Source organism: Oncorhynchus mykiss, chromosome 6 (genome assembly GCF_057628025.1).
Source record: "Oncorhynchus mykiss isolate SJ-2025 chromosome 6, ASM5762802v1, whole genome shotgun sequence".
Taxonomy (NCBI): Eukaryota; Metazoa; Chordata; class Actinopteri; order Salmoniformes; family Salmonidae; genus Oncorhynchus; species Oncorhynchus mykiss.
In genome coordinates, this window is record NC_143027.1 from 27112501 (window position 1) to 27131151 (window position 18651).

Here is an 18651-nt window from a genome sequence, read left to right on the forward strand (position 1 = left end):
TATCTTGGGGCTTTTTCCCTCACTTTAAACCTTTGTCTTCATTGCACCGAGATGCTAACTAAGTGTGTTTGTGGCTACACAAAAACGTGTTCTTGAGTCCAGTACTTATATAAACTGTGGTGTAACTTGGTCAGTTTTGCTTTTGTACAGTACTGGAATGTTGGGTGTGTTTTGCTTGTCTACCTAGCATCGTGTGGCACATTGAGTTATGTAGGTGGAGCTGCTGAGACCAGGAGAACTAGTTGGTATGAGCAAGTAGGGGAGGAGGAGTGTGAAGGCAGTGGAACATGTAATATATTGACTATTTTAACGTGTTCCTTTCTCTGAGGTCCTGTCTGGCTTTGTAGCACTAACACCTCTTCAGTGCTGTCCTGTCTGTCTACCCTCCCTGCTGGAGAGCTCATCATGTCAGCAGGTTGTTGTCTTGTTTTACAAGAACATAAGCTCTGCACGTGGACAAATCGGAACATTTTAGCACTACACAAATAAGGGACCGTTCCAGGCTCCACACACGCTCGATGCATGTGTGGCTGGTAGCCTTATGTTTGCCTTGCCACTCACGGAATCTTGATTTTGAAATGTTTTTTTAAATGACCCACGCGTTGAAAGAGTGTTTTCATTCCACCCACCAGCAGATTTTTTTTGCAGCTCACCCACGACTACTAATGATTAGCCCAATAGGGTAAATGCAGATAGGCAACCCCATGCTTCAGTCTATTTATTTATAGGCACTATGCTGTATCAGTTGGGCTACAGGTAGTAATGCTTATTGCTAATAGCATACCTAATACCTAATAGTATGGACCTTGCATAAGCTATATGCTCAGTCCAATATGTTAAAATCATAATAACAAATCATTTTACCAATATGTTATTTGGCAAATTTCTGCAGGTAGAAATTATATTTTAGATGTCAGCATAATTCTGTTTTCATACATTTTGGAGTAGAATATATTTTTAATGTCCACCAACCCCCACTGCAAATGTTTTTCTCCAGAGGAAACACTGTACAGGCTAGGCCGACACACTCATTCCTCTCTTTCCTTACTTCTTCAACTACTTCTCTATCCTACCTCCCATAGCTCCATCTTACTTCATTCAAATCAGCTGCTTGTTCTAAGTCAGCTTTTTCAGCTTGCCAACTCTTCCTCTCTCTCGGTGTCTTCCTGTTGCTCACTTTCTTTTGTCTGATCATGCTCTCCCCCTCCTTGTTGCTGCTCTCGCTAGCTCTCTTTCTCCTCATTGCTCTCTCTCTCCCTTCTCTGTTTGTACATAGTGTGTGTGTGTGTGCAGTTATGGGCGGGAATAAGTCGACCCGTCGCTGATTGGCTGGCTACAGTCTAAAGGGGTGGGCACTATGATGTCTATAGAGTGAGAGCGAGAAGGGTGGAGGGAAAACAACCTAGCAGGCTGGGGTCAGGGGAGTTTGAGAGTGTGTGGGTGTTTTTGTTTTGAGATGGCAGGGTTTGAAAGAGCGAAAGGAGCGAGTCAGCCCGTCTGTCAGTGGCACGCTGAGTCTCTGGGCCCTGATGCCAGCACTGTTTCTGCTCCCCTCGTCCAGGCTGCTGCCCTCTTCCTCTCCACCTCCTCTTTCTCAAGCTCTGCCTTGCGCAGCTCTTCTCTCCTGCTGTCTACTGCAGCCTTCACAGCCCCAGCGCCTGCATGCAGCCCACCCCTCTCTATCTCAGTGTGAGTTTCTCTATGGCTGCCAGGGCCACTGGTGCTGCTACAGCCAGCAGGAAAACATCCAAAAGAATACACGCGCAGACACAAGTGGAGTAGCTTTCGTTGGTGATGGTGAGTCTCTCATTTGCCGCCTTTCATTTTTTTTCTCACTCGGTCTGTTTTATTAGGGAAAGAGCACATGATTGTATTATTTTGTTTATGTGAGTGGAGTTCTTCCACAGTTTGTGGAGTTAGTGTAGTACTTTCATGGGGCATGGTGGGGTTGAGTCATTCCCCCCCCCCCCCCCCCCCCCTCCTTCTGTGGAGAGGGAGGCAAGAGTTGTGTTGAGCCCCCTGCTCGCAACGGAGATGAATGTTTACTCTACACCTGGCTTTTTTCAAGAATACAGAGCGATGGAGTGATCATGTAAACTGGTTGTATGAAAGTGCGTAGTAAAAGTCATTTCCTGTTGCTATTTCACCCCCCCCCCCCAACTGTTGGGTTTGCTGTTCTGCAGGGTGGAATGGTTTGATAGGAGGTAACGGTGTGAGATGTTTGTTTGAGCCTGAGGTGATGTGTTCTGATATCATAAAGTAGGCATGTAGTGGTGTGACATGTAGTGGTGATTTAATGGGTTATGGCTGGGCTAAGGGGAGTGAAAGGAGCTGGTGTTGTGCTAGGTAGGAAGGGGAGATACTCAACACGCAGAAACTAAAAGGCACATTGTTGTAAAAATGACTGAACAATAGGGGAAGTTGTCTGTTTTATTAATTGAGTGTTATTAATTAGACTATTAGCTTTCCTATTTTAGATCATTACATTTGCAGAAATAATTGATTGGGTGACGTGTAACCCACGGTAATATAACCCACATGAGTGATAACTAGCGTCCCCAGGAAACATAATCAATCCTGACAACTCTGAAAAGCATGGTCCCTCTATGGAGATGAATATAGTATCTTGCATCACAGTGGTGTTGTTATTTGATAGGATACCTGCTACATTAGCTACATACTGTGGGATTGTGGATATAGAGTCCCAGGCAGGAAGGGGTGGAGGGGTTCCCTCTGATAGGAGGGGTTTGGTGGGCGTGGCCAGGCTGTATGCTTCCAGGCCTCCTAACACTATAGGGAGAGAATCTCCTTTTCCTCTCTTTGTCTTTCTTAAGGTTGGCTAGCAGGGACAAAGCATGAGCAGAAGGCACATTCTTTCAAATCTGCCTGAATTATTGATGCAGTCATTATTATGTTGCGATGTTTAATGCCCGATCAGATAATGCATTTTGAAATCCCTGTGATAGAGCGTGTGCTGTGCGTGGGCCAGGGGTGTAAACACATATCCATCTCTCACACAAACCGTGAGCGCAATAACATTTACCCATGAACAGCTTGTAAACAATTGCTGCAGAGAGCAACAAATATGGAGCAAATCTTGACTTCCATTAGAATAAAACAAATATAGCATTTTTGATAATCAGCAGTGCTGTATATGTTATGTCATTTTTCAAACTGGTTGTAATATATTTTATTTCACTTGTACCCAGGAAGATCAATCAACATCAAAGTAGCACAAACAAGTTTGGCTGGTTACCATTTTAGAAAAACATAAAGAAAATGTTAAGACATCTAGAGGAACAATTCTAGTTCTCACAGGCTGGTCATTCACTATGGTTAACATCCATTCAGAGTAGAAGAGAGCTGTTCTGACAGATCATTATTATAGAATGTGTATTAACATTGATGGTCTTCATTGCCTCTTCTTGACAAAATGAGGCAGACTGACTCTGGAATGCAATTTGATTTGATAGGTATGTTCTGTTTAGCATTTATTTCCTGCTTGGCTTCTCTCCAAAGACTGAAAATGTCAACAGACAATGTGGACCTGTTTGTTAGGCTGAGGAAAAGACTCCCAGGTGTAGGGGCTCGTTGCGTCTGTGGAGGCTGATAAAGGCATTTCATTTGTTTTGTTTCATCGTGAAATGCTCAGTTTCTCCTCCGACTCGCACACACTTCTAAGGCTGCTCGTTGCCAAGTTTTTAAATATTTTTATTGCACATAGACCACCGAATTATGCCTAAAATTGTATTATATTCTACTGAGCCATTTACTTTATGTTCCTATTGTTGCATTGTCGAGAAGGAACCTGCAAGTAAGCGTTTCGTTGGACTGTGTATATACCATGTATATCCTGTACATACAACAAATCAAACTTGAAACCATCTGCGCTCATCTCACATAATCTGCTCGGCTGTGGAGCATAGAACCTTGCCTGTCCATACACACCTGCTGGGATGATGTGTGCACTGGGTTGTTTGGTCGTCATGTACTGTAACAACATAACATATGCTGTCACATTATAACATATCTGTATTTAGATTTGATTGATCGCTGCCTGTGATACTCGTAGGGATCTGAAGACTTAGCAGTCCTTCAGAGATATTGACATTAAAGAGATTATCCAGTACTTTTGTATACCTTTTAGCCAGTAGTCCTGAAAGTAGCCAACACAAGCCAAAAGTGGTCCCTGGAAATTGTGTACTACGCCACATATGTGCACCACGTCATTGCACTCTCTCGCTCTGCTGTGCGCATGATGTGCATCTTGTTAGCCGTCACTCAAATGGTGAGGGGCTAAAGCTCATTGGTTGAACTCAAATTAACAGGGGGCTGACCCACGTAGGGAAAAATGTAGGGAAATCTCCCAGAAAAACTGTGGCTTTCATACTAGGGATTTTATGACTAATTGAGACTAAGACAGTAATTCAGCTCCTAAATTATGCATGTATGAATTATACATTGACACATCCAGCCCAAAGCGGGAGGTTTAAAAAAGACTTAGTAGTTGCCAAACTTCCGGAGCATGTCTTTAACAAGTCAATGTGTGTTTGATGTGCTGCTTTCTGTGGTTCCATGAACCCACCTAAACCCAGACAGAACACAGTGCTAATGAGGCTGCCTCCCTGCCTGCCTGCCTGGAGGGATCTGATCTGCCTGGAGTCACTATAAAGCCCCTTCACAACCTCGACTCTGCAGGCACTGTATTTCTCCCTACAGCAACTCTTTCCATTCTCTCACTAGGGCTCCCATCGTCCAATGCCACAGTTTTAGCTCAAATTTGTTCCTCTTGTCTTCTCTTCACCTCCTTTTCCTTTCTTTCTTTCTCTTATTTCTTTCCTTCTTTCTTTCTTTTCTTCCTTCCTTCCTGCTTGTTTGTCCATTTCACCCCATTAATTGTTTCCTGATGTCAGCCCTTGAGGAGCCTGCTACACAGACAAAGAAACACTTCAAAATACCCAATTTAGCCTGTCTTCCAGCCCCTGTGTCCAATGAATACACGAAAGGACCTGTTGAATCTCTGTAATATTATCTCAACCCAGAGTTTATTCAGGTTTTTGCATGCCATTACCTATAGACCTAAGGAATGTTTAAACATTGTTCTCTGCCAGCTGGGCAGAATACAGGGTATGCTGTTGAAGTAACTTTTTATTTAACAAAGGACCCATGCACATTATCAGTGTTCTCTGTGTTGCGTGAGTAAAAGGAGCAGGCATTTAGCTGTTGCTGTTACTTTTTTCTCATCAGCACTGATCGGTTTATCTTTAAACGCGCATATCAAATCTGGAATAATATATGCTCATACATGAAGAGCTTGTACCCTCTCCTATATGGCTGATAATTGCCAGGGACCTCACGATACTTAGGTGCTCAGCTGTATTGCGATTCTCACTATTATATGTGTTGCGATTCGATATTGTGATTTGATGTTCCAAACATATTGCTCACTCTACAGTGCATTCGAAAAGTATTCCGACCCCTTCACTTTTTCTACATTTTGGAACGTTACATCCTTTCTGTAAAATGTATTTAATCTGTTTTTTTCCTTCTCATTAATCATCAAAACTGATATCACATTTACATAAGTAATCAGACCCATTACCCATTAATTTGTTTGGCAGCCTCAAGTCTTTCTGGGTATGACGCCACAAGCTTGGCACACCTGTATTTGGGGAGTTTCTCCCATTCTTCTCTGCAGATCCTCTCAAGTTCTGTCAGGTTGGATGGGGAGCGTCGCTGCACAGCTATAATTAGGTCTCTCCAGAGATGTTCGATCGGGTTCAAGTCCAGACTCTGGCTGGGCCACTCAAAGACATTCAGAGACTGGTCCCGAAGCCACTCCTGCATGGTCTTGGCTGTGTGCTATGGGTAGTTGTCCTATTGGAAGGTGAACCTTCGCCCCAGTCTGAGGTCCTGAGCGCTCTGGAGTAGGTTTTCATCAAGGATCTCTCTGTACTTTGCTCCGTTCATCTTTCCCTCGATCCTGACTGGTCTCTCAGTCCCTGCCGCTGAAAAACATCCCCACAGCATGATGCTGCCACCACCATGCTTCCCGTAGGGATGGTATTGGCCAGGTGATGACCGGGGATTGGTTTCCTCCTGATGTGACTCTGGGCATTCAGGCCAAAGAGTTCAATCTTGGTTTCATTAGACCAGAGAATCTTGTTTCTCATGGTCTGAGAGTCCTTTAGGTGTCTTTTGGCAAACTCCAAGCGGCCTTTCATGTGCCTTTTACTGGCGGCCATCTTTTTGGCGGTTCCAAACTTCTTCCATTTCTGAATGATCGAGGCCACTGTGTTCTTGAGGACCTTCAATGCCGCAGAAATGTTTTTGTACCCATCCCCAGATCTGCGCCTCGACACAATCCTGTCTCGGAGCTCTACGAAAAATTCCTTTGACCTCATGGCTTGGTTTTTTCTCTTACATGCACTGTCGATTTTGGGACCTTATATAGACAGGTGTGTGCCTTTCCAAATAATATCCAATCAATTGAATTTAGCACAAGTGGACTCCAATCAAGTTGTAGAAACTAGAGTTCGACCGATTAATCGGAATGGCTGATTAATTAGGGCCGATTTCGAGTCTTCATAACCTTTATTTAATCTTTATTTACCTAGGCAAGTCAGTTAAGTTAATATTCTTATTTTCAATGACGGCCTAGGAACAGTGGGTAAACTGCCTTGTTCAGGGGCAGAACGACAGATTTTCACCTTGTCAGCTCGGGGGATCCAATCTTGCAACCTTATCTAGTCCAACACAATAACGACCTGCCTCTTTCTCGTTGCACTCCACAAGGAGTGTTATGCGAATGCAGTAAGCCATGGTAAGTTGCTAGCTAGCATTAAACTTATCTAATAAAAAACAATCAATCATAATCACTAGTTAACTACACATGGTTGATGATATTACTAGATATTATCTAGCGTGTCCTGTGTTGCATATAATCTGACTGAGCATACAAGTATCTGACTGGGGGGTGGTAGGCAGAAGCAGGCGCCTAAACATTCATTCAAATGGCACTTTCGTGCATTTTGCCAGCAGCTCTTCATTGTGCGTCAAGCATTGCGCTGTTTATGACTTCAAGCCTATCAACTCCCAAGATGAGGCTGGTGTAACCGAAGTGAAATGGTTGGCTAGTTAGCGTGCGCAAATTGTCGTTGTGTTGCTGGTTCGAGCCCAGGGAGGAGCGAGGAGAGGGACGGAAGCTATACTGTTACACTGGCAATACTAAAGTGCCTATAAGAACATCCAATAGTCAAAGGTTAATGAAATACAAATGGTATAGAGGGAAATAGTCCTATAATTCCTGTAATAACTACAACCTAAAACTTCTTACCTGGGAATATTGAAGACTCATGTTAAAAGGAACCACCAGCTTTCATATGTTCTCATGTTCTGAGCAAGGAACTGAAACGTTAGCTTTCTTACATGGCACATATTTTACATGGGACATATTGCACTTTTACTTTCTTCTCCAACACTTTGTTTTTGCATTATTTAAACCAAATTGAACATGTTTCATTATTCACTTTAGGCTAAATTGATTTTATTGATGTATTATATTAAGTTAAAATAAGTGTTCATTCAGTATTGTTGTAATTGTCATCATTACAAATAAAAAAAATTGTCCGATTTAATCGGTATCGACTTTTATGGTCCTCCAATAATCGGTATCGGCATTGAAAAATCATAATTGGTCGACCTCTAGTAGAAACGTCTCTTGGATGATCATTGGAAACAGGATGCACCTGAGCTCAATTTCGAGTCTCATAGCAAAGAGTCTGAATACTTATGTAAACAAGGTATTTCTGTTTTTTTTTATTTGAATACATTTGCTAAATTGTCTAAATGCGTTTACTTTGTCATTATGGGGTATTGTGTGAGGATTGATGAGGGGGAAAAAATGATTCAATCCATTTTAGAATAAGGCTGTAAGGTAACAAAATGTGGAAAAGTTGAGGGGTCTGAATACTTTCCGAATGCATTGTATATCTTTTTATTTTTTGTACATTTTACAGTACTTTAAGACAAAGTATGAATATAATATCGTCCAAAATCATTTGTAACTTTAGATTTTTTTTCTTTCTCCGACCATCACTACTGTGTCATTACAATATCACTCTCATGCCCGCTCTCCTTTTCAATTGCCCTCCTTCACAATCTGTCTGTATGAAATAAATCATCATGTATTTACCATCACAATCATTTGAACAAAACATTTCAGATACATCCTACTCAATGTTCAGTTAAGCATTTGCAGTTTTTTCAATTTAAAACTAAAAACCCACCAGTGGAATCTGTTTTCCTTGTGAGTGTGTTAGTGGGAAATAACTCTAGTTAGCCTGACAGACACAATCAATACAGTACGTTAGCCTGTCTTCATGACGCGCTAATGCCAAGCAGTCGGAAAATGGTATTTAGTTGATTAAGGTATGGGTTCAGTGTTCGTGAACTGTTGCCTATTCTCCTCTAATCTTCCTGCTCCAGGGCATCTGGCGTATTCCAGTGGATGAGATTGATCGGCCCGGCAGTTTTGCATCTCATATGAACAGATCCATCGTTCTCTTGCTGGAGGTGCTGTCTCAGCTGAAGGACCACGACACACTGCTCAAAGTCTCTTTCATGCTCCAGAGAACCCCTGACCAGGGAAAGTAAGGATCTTTCCCTCGTGACTCAACCATGTTTCTCTCAGTGTTTCATGGCAACATGTTGTTCTTGTGTTTTTTTGTGAATTAGTTTTTTTAAATGTGACCTTTGTTTAGCTAGGCATGTCAGTTAAGAAAAAAATGTTATTTACAATGACGGCCTACACCGGCCAAACCCGGACGACGTTAGGCTAATTGTGCGCCGCTTAATGGAACTCACAATCACGGCCGGTTGTGATACAGCCTGGATTCGAACCAGGGGGTCTGTAGTAATGCTACAAGCACTGTTCATCTGAGTTTTCTTGTCTTTCCCCCTCTCTCTCTCTTTCTCTCTTTACCTCTCATGTCTTAAAGGAAGTATTTGCGGGATGTGGATCGTCAGGTTTTGGCCCAGAGAGCATTTTTCCTAGCTGTAAAAGTCCTGGAGGACAATCTGAACAAACTCACAGGGGTACGGAACCAAAGCACTACACATATGGAGAGGACCGTAGTTTATAGGGTTTATCGTTTTGGCGTGCTCTCCTTGTTGTGACAGGCTCTGTTCTCTCTCAGGTGTCGGCGCAGCCTTCCATGGATGAGATGACGACCACGGACACGTCCAACAGGCCCAGCGCAGAAGACCGCAGTCAAGCACTGCCTAAGAAACCGGGGCTCACTGAGGGGACCCAGGTCAATGCCCCAGCCCCAGGCCCTGACTCTGGGCTGCAGGAGACCCCTCAGGCACAGCCAGCCCTGCTCACCACAGACGGAGACAGGGGGGATCAGCAGCAGGGAACTCCATGTGGGAAGGTTGAGGCTGCTGCAGGGGAGGGGGCCAGAGCAGGGCCAGAGGAGCCTATGGAGCTGGACACTGGCCACTGGGGGCGTCCCTCCAAGACCACAGACTCTCAGGGCATCCAACCAGACACTGAGCCCCACAGAACTGTGTTGGAGCCTGGGGAGAAAGTGGCTGTGAGCAACCGGGCACCAGAGCTTTCTCTGGAAGACCTGAGCATCAGCTCCAGACAGCAGCAGCTCCAGGGCCTGGTAGTTAAGGGCCCAGTGTCAGCCAGTGGAGCAGAGCTGGGACAAGCCCAGGGGCCGCTACGCAGGCCCAGCAGGAAGAGGAAGCTCCTGGATGACGTAGAGTCAGGCAAAACACTTCTGATGGATGCCTACCGGGCGTGGCAGCAGGGCCAGAAGGTCGTGACCTACAATCTGGGGCGCATTGAGAAAATCATGTCCGAGACATACATGCACATTAAGCAGGTATGCTGTACTTTTATGACTTATTGATTCCCTATTTACATGTTTACTGCCATTTTCTCTCTCCCATCAAAACATTATTTACAACTGTCTCATGTAATGCAATGTAATATGCACTAACTGAAAAAGGAAATGGGTTTGGGAAATCCCTCTTGAGAATGATTTAGCAATGAGACCTGAAACACAGAGGGGGGACTTTCCCTGTTCACACAGCTTTAGTGCTAACACCGTGGAGGTGCCATCAAACAGTGTTGTAAGGAGCTAGATAACACAAAGTAGATCATGTGTAGCCTAATCCATGCAATTGCGCTAATCATAATCATCTTCACAGTCCTACAGATATTAACTAACACAAATGGCACCATTAATATTTACAGCTCATAACTAATTATAAGCTTAGGAATCCACAGATCTCATCATACATTTGACCGGAAACATGACCGAATACAAACAGTGTAGCTATTCCCTCCGCAAGGCAATCAAACAAGCTAAGCGTCAGTATAGAGACAAAGTAGAGTTGCAATTCAACGGCTCAGACATGAGACGTATGTGGCAGGGTCTACAGTCAATCACGGATTACAAAAATAAAACCAGCCCCGTCGCGGACCAGGATGTCTTGCTCCCAGACAGACTAAATAACTTCTTTGCTCACTTTGAGGACAATACAGTGCCACTGACACGGCCCGCTACCAAAACCTGCGGACTCTCCTTCACTGCAGCCGACGCGAGTAAAACATTTAAACGTGTTAACCCTCGCAAGGCTGCAGGCCCAGACGGCATCTCCAGCCGCGTCCTCAGAGCATGCGCAGAACAGCTGGCTGGTGTGGTTATGAACATATTCAATCATACCTTATCCCAGTCTGCTGTCCCCACATGCTTCAAGAGGGCCACCATTGTTCCTGTTTCCAAGAAAGCTAAGGTAACTGAGCTAAACTACTACCGCCCCGTAGCACTCATTTCCGTCATCATGAAGTGCTTTGAGAGACTAGTCAAGGACCATATCACCTCCACCCTACCTGACACCCTAGACCCACTCCAATTTGCTTACCACCCCAATAGATCCACAGACGACGCAATCGCAACCACACTGCACACTGCCATAACCCATCTGGACAAGAGGAATACCTATGTGAGAATGCTGTTCATCGACTACAGCTCAGCATTTAACACCATAGTACCCTCCAAACTCGTCGACCCTGGGTCTCGACCCCGCCCTGAGCAACTGGGTACTGGACTTCCTGACGGGCCGTCCCCAGGCGGTGACGTAGGTAACAACATCTCCACCCCGCTGATCCTCAACACTGGGGCCCCAAAAGGGTGCGTTCTGAGCCCTCTCCTGTACTCCCTGTTCACCCACAACTGCGTGGCCATGCACGCCTCCAACTCAATCGTCAAGTTTGCGGACGACACTACAGTGGTAGGCTTGATTACCAACAACGACGAGACGGCCTACAGGAAGGAGGTGAGGGCCCTCGGAGTGTGGTGTCAGGAAAATAACCTCACACTCAACGTCAACAAAACAAAGAAGATGATCGTGGACTTCAGGAAACAGCAGAGGGAGCACCCCCCTATCCACATCGACGGGACAGTAGTGGAGAGGGTAGAAAGTTTTAAGTTCCTCGGCTTACACATCACGGACAAACTGAATTGGTCCACCCGCACAGACAGCGTTGTGAAGAAGGCGCAGCAGCGCCTCTTCAACCTCAGGAGGCTGAACAAATTTGGCTTGTCACCAAAAGCACTCACAAACTTCTACAGATGCACAATCGAGAGCATCCTGTCGGGCTGTGTTCACCGCCTGGTACGGCAACTGCTCCGCCCACAACCGTAAGGCTCTCCGGAGGGTAGTGAGGTCTGCACAACGCATCACCGGGGGCAAACCACCTGCCCTCCAGGATACCTACACCACCCTATGTCACATGAAGGCCAAAATGATCCTCAAGGACATCAACCACCCGAGCCACTGCCTGTTCACCCCGCTATCATTCAGAAGGCGAGGTCAGTACAGGTGCATCAAAGCAGGGACCGAGAGACTGAAAAACAGCTTCTATCTCAAGGCCATCAGACTGTTAAACAGCCACCACTAACATTGAGTGGCTGCTGCAACATACTGACTCAACTCCAGCTCACTTTAATAATGGGAATTGATGGAAATTGATGTAAAAAAATGTATCACTAGCCACTTTAAACAATGCCACTTAATATAATGTTTACATACCCTACATTACTCATCTCATATGTATATACTGTACTCGATACCATCTACTGCATCTTGTCTATGCCGTTCTGTACCATCACTCATTCATATATCTTTATGTACATATTCTTTTTCCCTTTACTCTTGTGTGTGTATAAGGTAGTAGTTGTGGAATTGTTAGGTTAGATTACACTTTGGTTATTACTGCATTGTCGGAACTAGAAGCACAAGCATTTCGCTACACTCGCATTAACATCTGCTAACCATGTGTATGTGACAAATAAAATTTGATTTGATTTGACATTTAAATGGTGTTTTCATGAGAGAGAAAAATAATAGATTCAATTTTTTTTCTTTCATGAAAACAAATTAGATCTCTGAGATGTGTGGATTCCTAAGCTTATAATTAGTTATGAGCTGTAAATGATGATTAGCGCAATTGCATGGATTAGGCTACACATGATCTACTTTGTGTTATCTGGCTCCTTACAACACTGTTTGATGGCACCTCCACGGTGTTAGCACTAATTCTATGCATAAAATATCCTTACCTAGCTAATAAGGAACCGTGCAAAGTGTTTTTATTAACAACTATTCAAAATGTCTTATTCTGCAATAGTTGTGGATTTAATAATTGCGAGACGAAAAATGATGTTTCCAATGAAAGGTCTTATGTATTACGGGGTCCAGTAATGGCTTCAGACAGACGGAAACGGCCCATTTTATTACTTCCATCTTACCAGCAGATAACAGTTTTATTGCTCACTGACTAAATGACCGGTTTCCTGTTTTTCTAAGACAGCAATTGGCTGTTTTGAAGGTGAAGTTTGGGCATTTTATTTACTTATGATTTTTGTGAATTGTGATTGGGATACTTTCTAGTGCACTGGCACTGCTTGTAGACTCAGTCTCGTGATTTTGGCCACATACTCTGACTCCGAAGCCAAAATGTTACTTCTGATTCAGTTTGGATTCATGTTACCTAGAACTCACACTTTGTTGTATAAAATAGCAGGTACCCGACTAGTTATTAAGATTCAGTTGGATTGATACTGATCAGAAAGGGACAATTCTATTGCAGTAATGCTACTCTACCATCCCCAAACCTGAATGTCATGTTAAGTTGATTTAATTTAATAATTTCTTACGTGACGCATAGCGGAACTGATCAAATAATAAGAGGAATGAGTTACTTTGCGTATTGCATCTGAGCCAGCTTCTCCTGATAGGTAGAAAAGTGGGAGCTGGGAGTGAACTAAAGCGTTGGCTGGCATTGAGGGTGTTGCAGACAGTGGGGAACCTGGCATGTCATTGGTTGTGTCAAGCCACAGAGCTGGAGTGGGAGGCAACAGAGGCTAGAAAGGACACTACTAGGCTAAAGAGAGGGAGATGGCTAGCTACTACATCCCTCGCCCTATTTATTTCAGTGTCTCTTCTTTATCTCTCTTCACAGACACAATGACGGATACTATTTTGCAAGTTAATAAAAATGAAACCATTGGAAAATGTGCTGAGTTTTGGCTGGGATTTGCTTCCATACAATGTTATGCAACAAACCACGTTTCCATCTACTGTCTTTATGCGAGTAAAGTCATAACGTATAAAATAAAAAAATTCACGACAGCTATGATGGAAGGAGGACGTTTCGGTACAATTTTATAAATTCCAACAGATAATTTGATAATTCCGACATGGTGGGTTCTTTATCTGTCTTTAAAAATGAATTATGTGAGAAATGGCGGCGGAAACAGCTTTTATGAGCTTTATTGATGTAAACTTGGAGTGGTGTGTGATATGGTGTGTGGTATGGTGATATGGTGTGTGGTATGGTGATATGGTGTGTGATATGGTGTGTGGACCTCCCACTACGACCATGCAGTTTATTAGGCTACAGGTAAAATAAGTTATTTATTTTATTTACCTTTATTTAACCAGGCAAGTCAGTTAAGAACAAATTCTTATTTTCAATGACGGCCTGGGAACAGTGGGTTAACTGCCTGTTCAGGGGCAGAACGACAGATTTGTACCTTGTCAGCTCGGGGGTTTGAACTCGCAACCTTCCGGTTACTAGTCCAACGCTCTAACCACTAGGCTACCCTGCCGCCCCATGATGATGAACTTCACAGGGTGGTGAAAGTGCATGTTGATCTTGATGCTCCTTTCCAATAAATATAAAGGGTCTCATTCTGGTGACATGATAATCAAAGCTTGACTGACGTTTGACAAATAAAAATTATCTCTCAAACTTATCCATAATAATCTCAAAATGTAGCACAGCCTACCTGCATACCTGCTATTTATTTATCTATTTATTTGCTTTTTAATGAGTTGAAAATGCTATGGAAACACATTGAACTTTAGATTTCTATTTGGAATATGAAAACTGAAGCAAAAAAAAAAAAACATTTTATGTGCATTACGTCGTCACACTGATTTTTTATACGCAACAAGTCCATTTGGTGGAACACTCCACTGGTGGGAAAATGTGCGTATTTTCTTCATGCATATTTTTTAATATTCGCATGGAAGTCTGTTGCCAATTGGATGGAAACTTAGATACAGTGTGCCTTCTGACACACCCTAATAGGGCCTGCATGTCTCGGGAACAGTGAGCAAGCCTTGACACATTTTTATTAGTACAATTGAGTGACACTAAATGTTTTTAGTGAAGCGAAATTACAATATTAGTGCCTAATTCTTCACCTTATTACCTTCTCCAAAAACAAGCACATCAGTTTTGTTTCATGCCATTGGGTCTGTTTTACAGTTTAGTGACGTAGCCCTGTTGCATGAATGTTCAGTACAGAGCCAGTGCAGTTGCCAGGTTGTGCCAAAAGTTTCACAGTTTGCTTTAGCTCAGCTCTACGTGTTTGTGCCTCGCGAACCTTTGTACGTCTGGCACTATTATGCTAATTTAGAAGAAGAAAAGTTCTATAAACATGCTAACAGCCTATCCCTCCACTCTACTAAGTTAGGAGGACTGCCTCAAATCAGGTCTAAATTATCAGCTCTCCATTTTAACCAACCTCAGTCTCAGACTGCTGCGTCTTGCAATCCTCCCGAGTGTTTGGCCCCCAGGTCTGCCAAGTCATTCTCCAGGTCATTTAATTTGGCAGCCACGTCTTACAACCTAGAGAGTTCCACCTACTGCATCAATCAATCAAATGTATTTATAAAGCCCTTTTTACATCAGCTAATGTCACAAAATGCTATACAGACCCCCAGCCTAAAACCCCAAACAGCAAGCAATGCAGCTGTAGAAGCACAGTGGCTAGGAAAAACTCCCTAGAAAGTTAGGAACCTATGAAGAAACCTAGACGGGAACCAGGCTTTGAGGGGTGGCCAGTTCTCTTCTGGCTGTGCCGGGTGGAGATTTTAAGAGTACATGGCCATTAAGGCCAGATTGTTCTTCAAGCTGTTAAAACGTTCATAGATGACATGCAGGGTCAAATAATAATCAAATTGGTTGTAGAGGGTGCAACAGGTAAGTAGTACCTCAGGAGTAAATGCCAGTTGGGTTTTCATAGCCAAGCATTCAGAGGTCGAGACAGTAGGTACAGTAGAGAGAGTCGAAACATCAGGTCGGGGACAAGGTAGCATGTCCAGTGAACAGGTCAGGGTTCCATAGCTGCAGGCAGAACAGTTAAAACTGGAGCAGCAGCACAACCAGGTGGGCTGAGGACAGCCAAGAGTCATCAGGCCAGGTAGTCCTGAGGCACGATCCTAGGGCTCAGGTCCTCTGGGAAGGGAGGGAGTGAGATAATATTTAGAGGGAGCATACTTAAATTGACACAGGACACCAGAATAGACAGGAGAATTACATCAGATATAACAGACTGACCCTATCCCCCCGGCACATAGACTATTGCAGCATAGATACTGGAGGCTGAGACAGGGTGGACACTGTGGCCCCGTCTGACTCCCAGACAGGGCCAACCAGGCAGGATATAATCCCACCCACTTTGCCAAAGCACATCCCTCACATCACTGGAACGATATCAACAGAACACCAATTTACTACCCTGAGACAAGGCTGAGTATAGACCACAAAGTTCTCCTCCACACCTCGAGCGGAAAACCGGGCTGGAAGATCACGTCAGTGACTCAACCCACTCAAGTGACGCACCCCTCTTAAGGACGGCATCGAAGAGCACTACAGCCAGTGACTCAGCCCCCGTAATAGGGTCAGAGGCAGAGGATCCCAGTGGAGAGAGGGGAGCAGGCCAGGCAGATACAGCAAGGGTGGTTCGTTGCTCCAGTGCCTTGCTGTTCACCTTTGCATCCCTGGGCCAGACTACACTCAATCATAGGACCTACTGAAGAGATGAGTCTTCAGTAAAGACTTAAAGGTCGAGACATAGTCTGCGTCTCTCACATGGCTAGGCAGACCATTCCATAAAAATGTTGCTCTATGGGAGAAAGCCGTGCCTCCAGCTGTTTGCTTAGAAATTCAAGGGACAATAAGGAGGCATGTGTCTTGTGACCGTATGGTACGTGTAGGTATGTACAGCAGGACCAAATCGGAGAGATAAGTAGGAGCAAGCCCATGTAATGCTTTGTAGGTTAGCAGTAAAATCTTGAAATCAGCCCTAGCCTTAACAGGAAGCCAGTGTAGAGAGGCTAGCGCTGGACTAATATGATCAAATTTTGGGGTTCTAGTAAAGATTCTAGCAGCCGTGTTTAGCACTAACTGAAGTTTATTTAGTGTTTTATCCGGGTAGCCGGGGAGTAGAGTGTTGCAGTAGTCTAATCTAGAAGTGACAAAAGCATGGATTAGCTTTTCTGCATTATTTTGTGGCAAAAAGTTAAATAAAAAAAATAAAAATAAATTATGAAGCTGGGGAAAAAGCTGCCCTTGAAATATTCTTGATATGTTAGTCAAAAGATAGATCAGGTCCAGAGTAACCCTGATTTCCTTCAGTTTTATTTGATACTGTACAACCATCAAGATTAATTTTCAGATCCAACAGCAGATCTCTTTGTTTCTTGGGTCCTAGATCTAGCATCTATGTTTAAAAGTGAAACATTTGCCGCCATCCACTTCCTTATGTCTGAAACACAGGCACACAGTGATGGCAATTTTGGGGCTTCACCATGTTTTATTGAAATGTACGGCTGTGTGTCGTCCGCATAGCAGTGAAAGTTGACATTGTGTTTCCGAGATACATCACCAAGAGGTAGAATATATAATGAAAACAATAGTGGTCGTTAGATGGCGCTGACAGATAGGGCAGCTCTGCTTCCAGCTCCTAAGCAACTTTGCAGTATTTTTTTAAAAATATTTTTTTTTAAATAATTTCTTACATTATTAGGCCAGGAAATGTTTTGTGCAATTACATACAGCCGGAAATAACTTTTGGATATCAAAGTGGCGGTAACTCGCCAACATCATAACTGGGAATACGACTTTCCTGTATTGGATCCTTTGTTCATACCCCTCATGATTAACTACTAATGGTGTGATTGTAACCTAGAACACCTCACAATCAAATGCCGACCATATTAACTCCCAAGAGAATTCTCTTCGGTTATACTCACAGCCATGTATATTCCCCCTCAAGCCGATACCACAACAGCCCACAAAGAACTGCACTGGACTTTATGCAAACTGGAAACCACATATACTGAGGCTGCATTATTGTAGCTGGGGATTTTAACAAAGCAAATGTGAGGAAAACGCTACCGAAGTTCTATCAACACTGCTGTAGCACTCGCTCTGAGAACATTAGACCACTGCTACTCGGCTTTTCAAAATGCCTACAAGGCCTTCCCCCGCCCTCTCTTCGGCAAATCTGATCACGACTCTGTTTTGCTCCTCCCTGCCTATAGGCAGAAACTCAAACAGGAAGTATCCATATTCAATGCTCGTCTGACCAGTCAGAATCCAAACTTCAAGATTGTTTTGATCTTTGGACAGGAATATGTTCCGGGTAGCCTCTTAAGAATTACATTGACGGATACGGTGACTGAGTATATCCGGAAGTGTATAGGAGATGTTGTACCCACTATGACTATTAAAACTTAACCTAACCAGAACCAGTGTATAGATGACTGCATTTGCACAAAACTGAAAGCGCGAACCACCGCATTTAACCATGGCAAGGTGACTGGGAATATGGCCGAATACAAACAGTGTAGTTATTCCCTCCCTAAGGCAATCAAACAGGCAAAACGTTGGTATGGAGACAAAGTGGAGTCGCAATTCAACGGCTCAGACATGAGACGTATGTGGCAGGGTCTACAGACAATCACGGACTTCAAAGGGAAAACCATCCACATCACGGACACCAACGTCTTGCTTCAGGACATGCTAAACACCTTCTTTGCCTGCTTTGAGGATAACACAGTGCCACCGACGCGGCCCGCTACCAAGGACTGTGGACTCTGCTTCTCCGTGGCCGACGTGAGTATGACATTTTAGCTTGTTAACCCTCGCAAGGATGCCAGCCCAGACGGCGTCCCTAGCTGCGTCCTCGGAGCATGCGCAGACCAGCTGGCTGAAGCGTTTATGGACATATTCAATCTCTCCCTATCCCAGTTTGCTGTCCCCACTTACTTCAAGAT

At 43.9% G+C, this 18651-nt stretch overlaps 1 protein-coding gene across 6 annotated transcripts in view; it reads left to right on the forward strand.

Moving 5' to 3' along the window:
- Nucleotides 1-18651, forward strand: part of LOC110525628 (calcineurin-binding protein cabin-1) — a 67554-nt gene that overhangs the window by 33527 nt on the left and 15376 nt on the right. For all 6 annotated transcript variants that reach the window (XM_090237421.1, XM_021605913.3, XM_021605912.3 and 3 more), the window contains 3 exons: nt 8488-8651; nt 9000-9096; nt 9198-9893. In XM_090237421.1, the coding sequence (XP_090093547.1) occupies nt 8488-8651; nt 9000-9096; nt 9198-9893 (957 nt within the window). The remainder of the gene's footprint in view (nt 1-8487; nt 8652-8999; nt 9097-9197; nt 9894-18651) is intronic.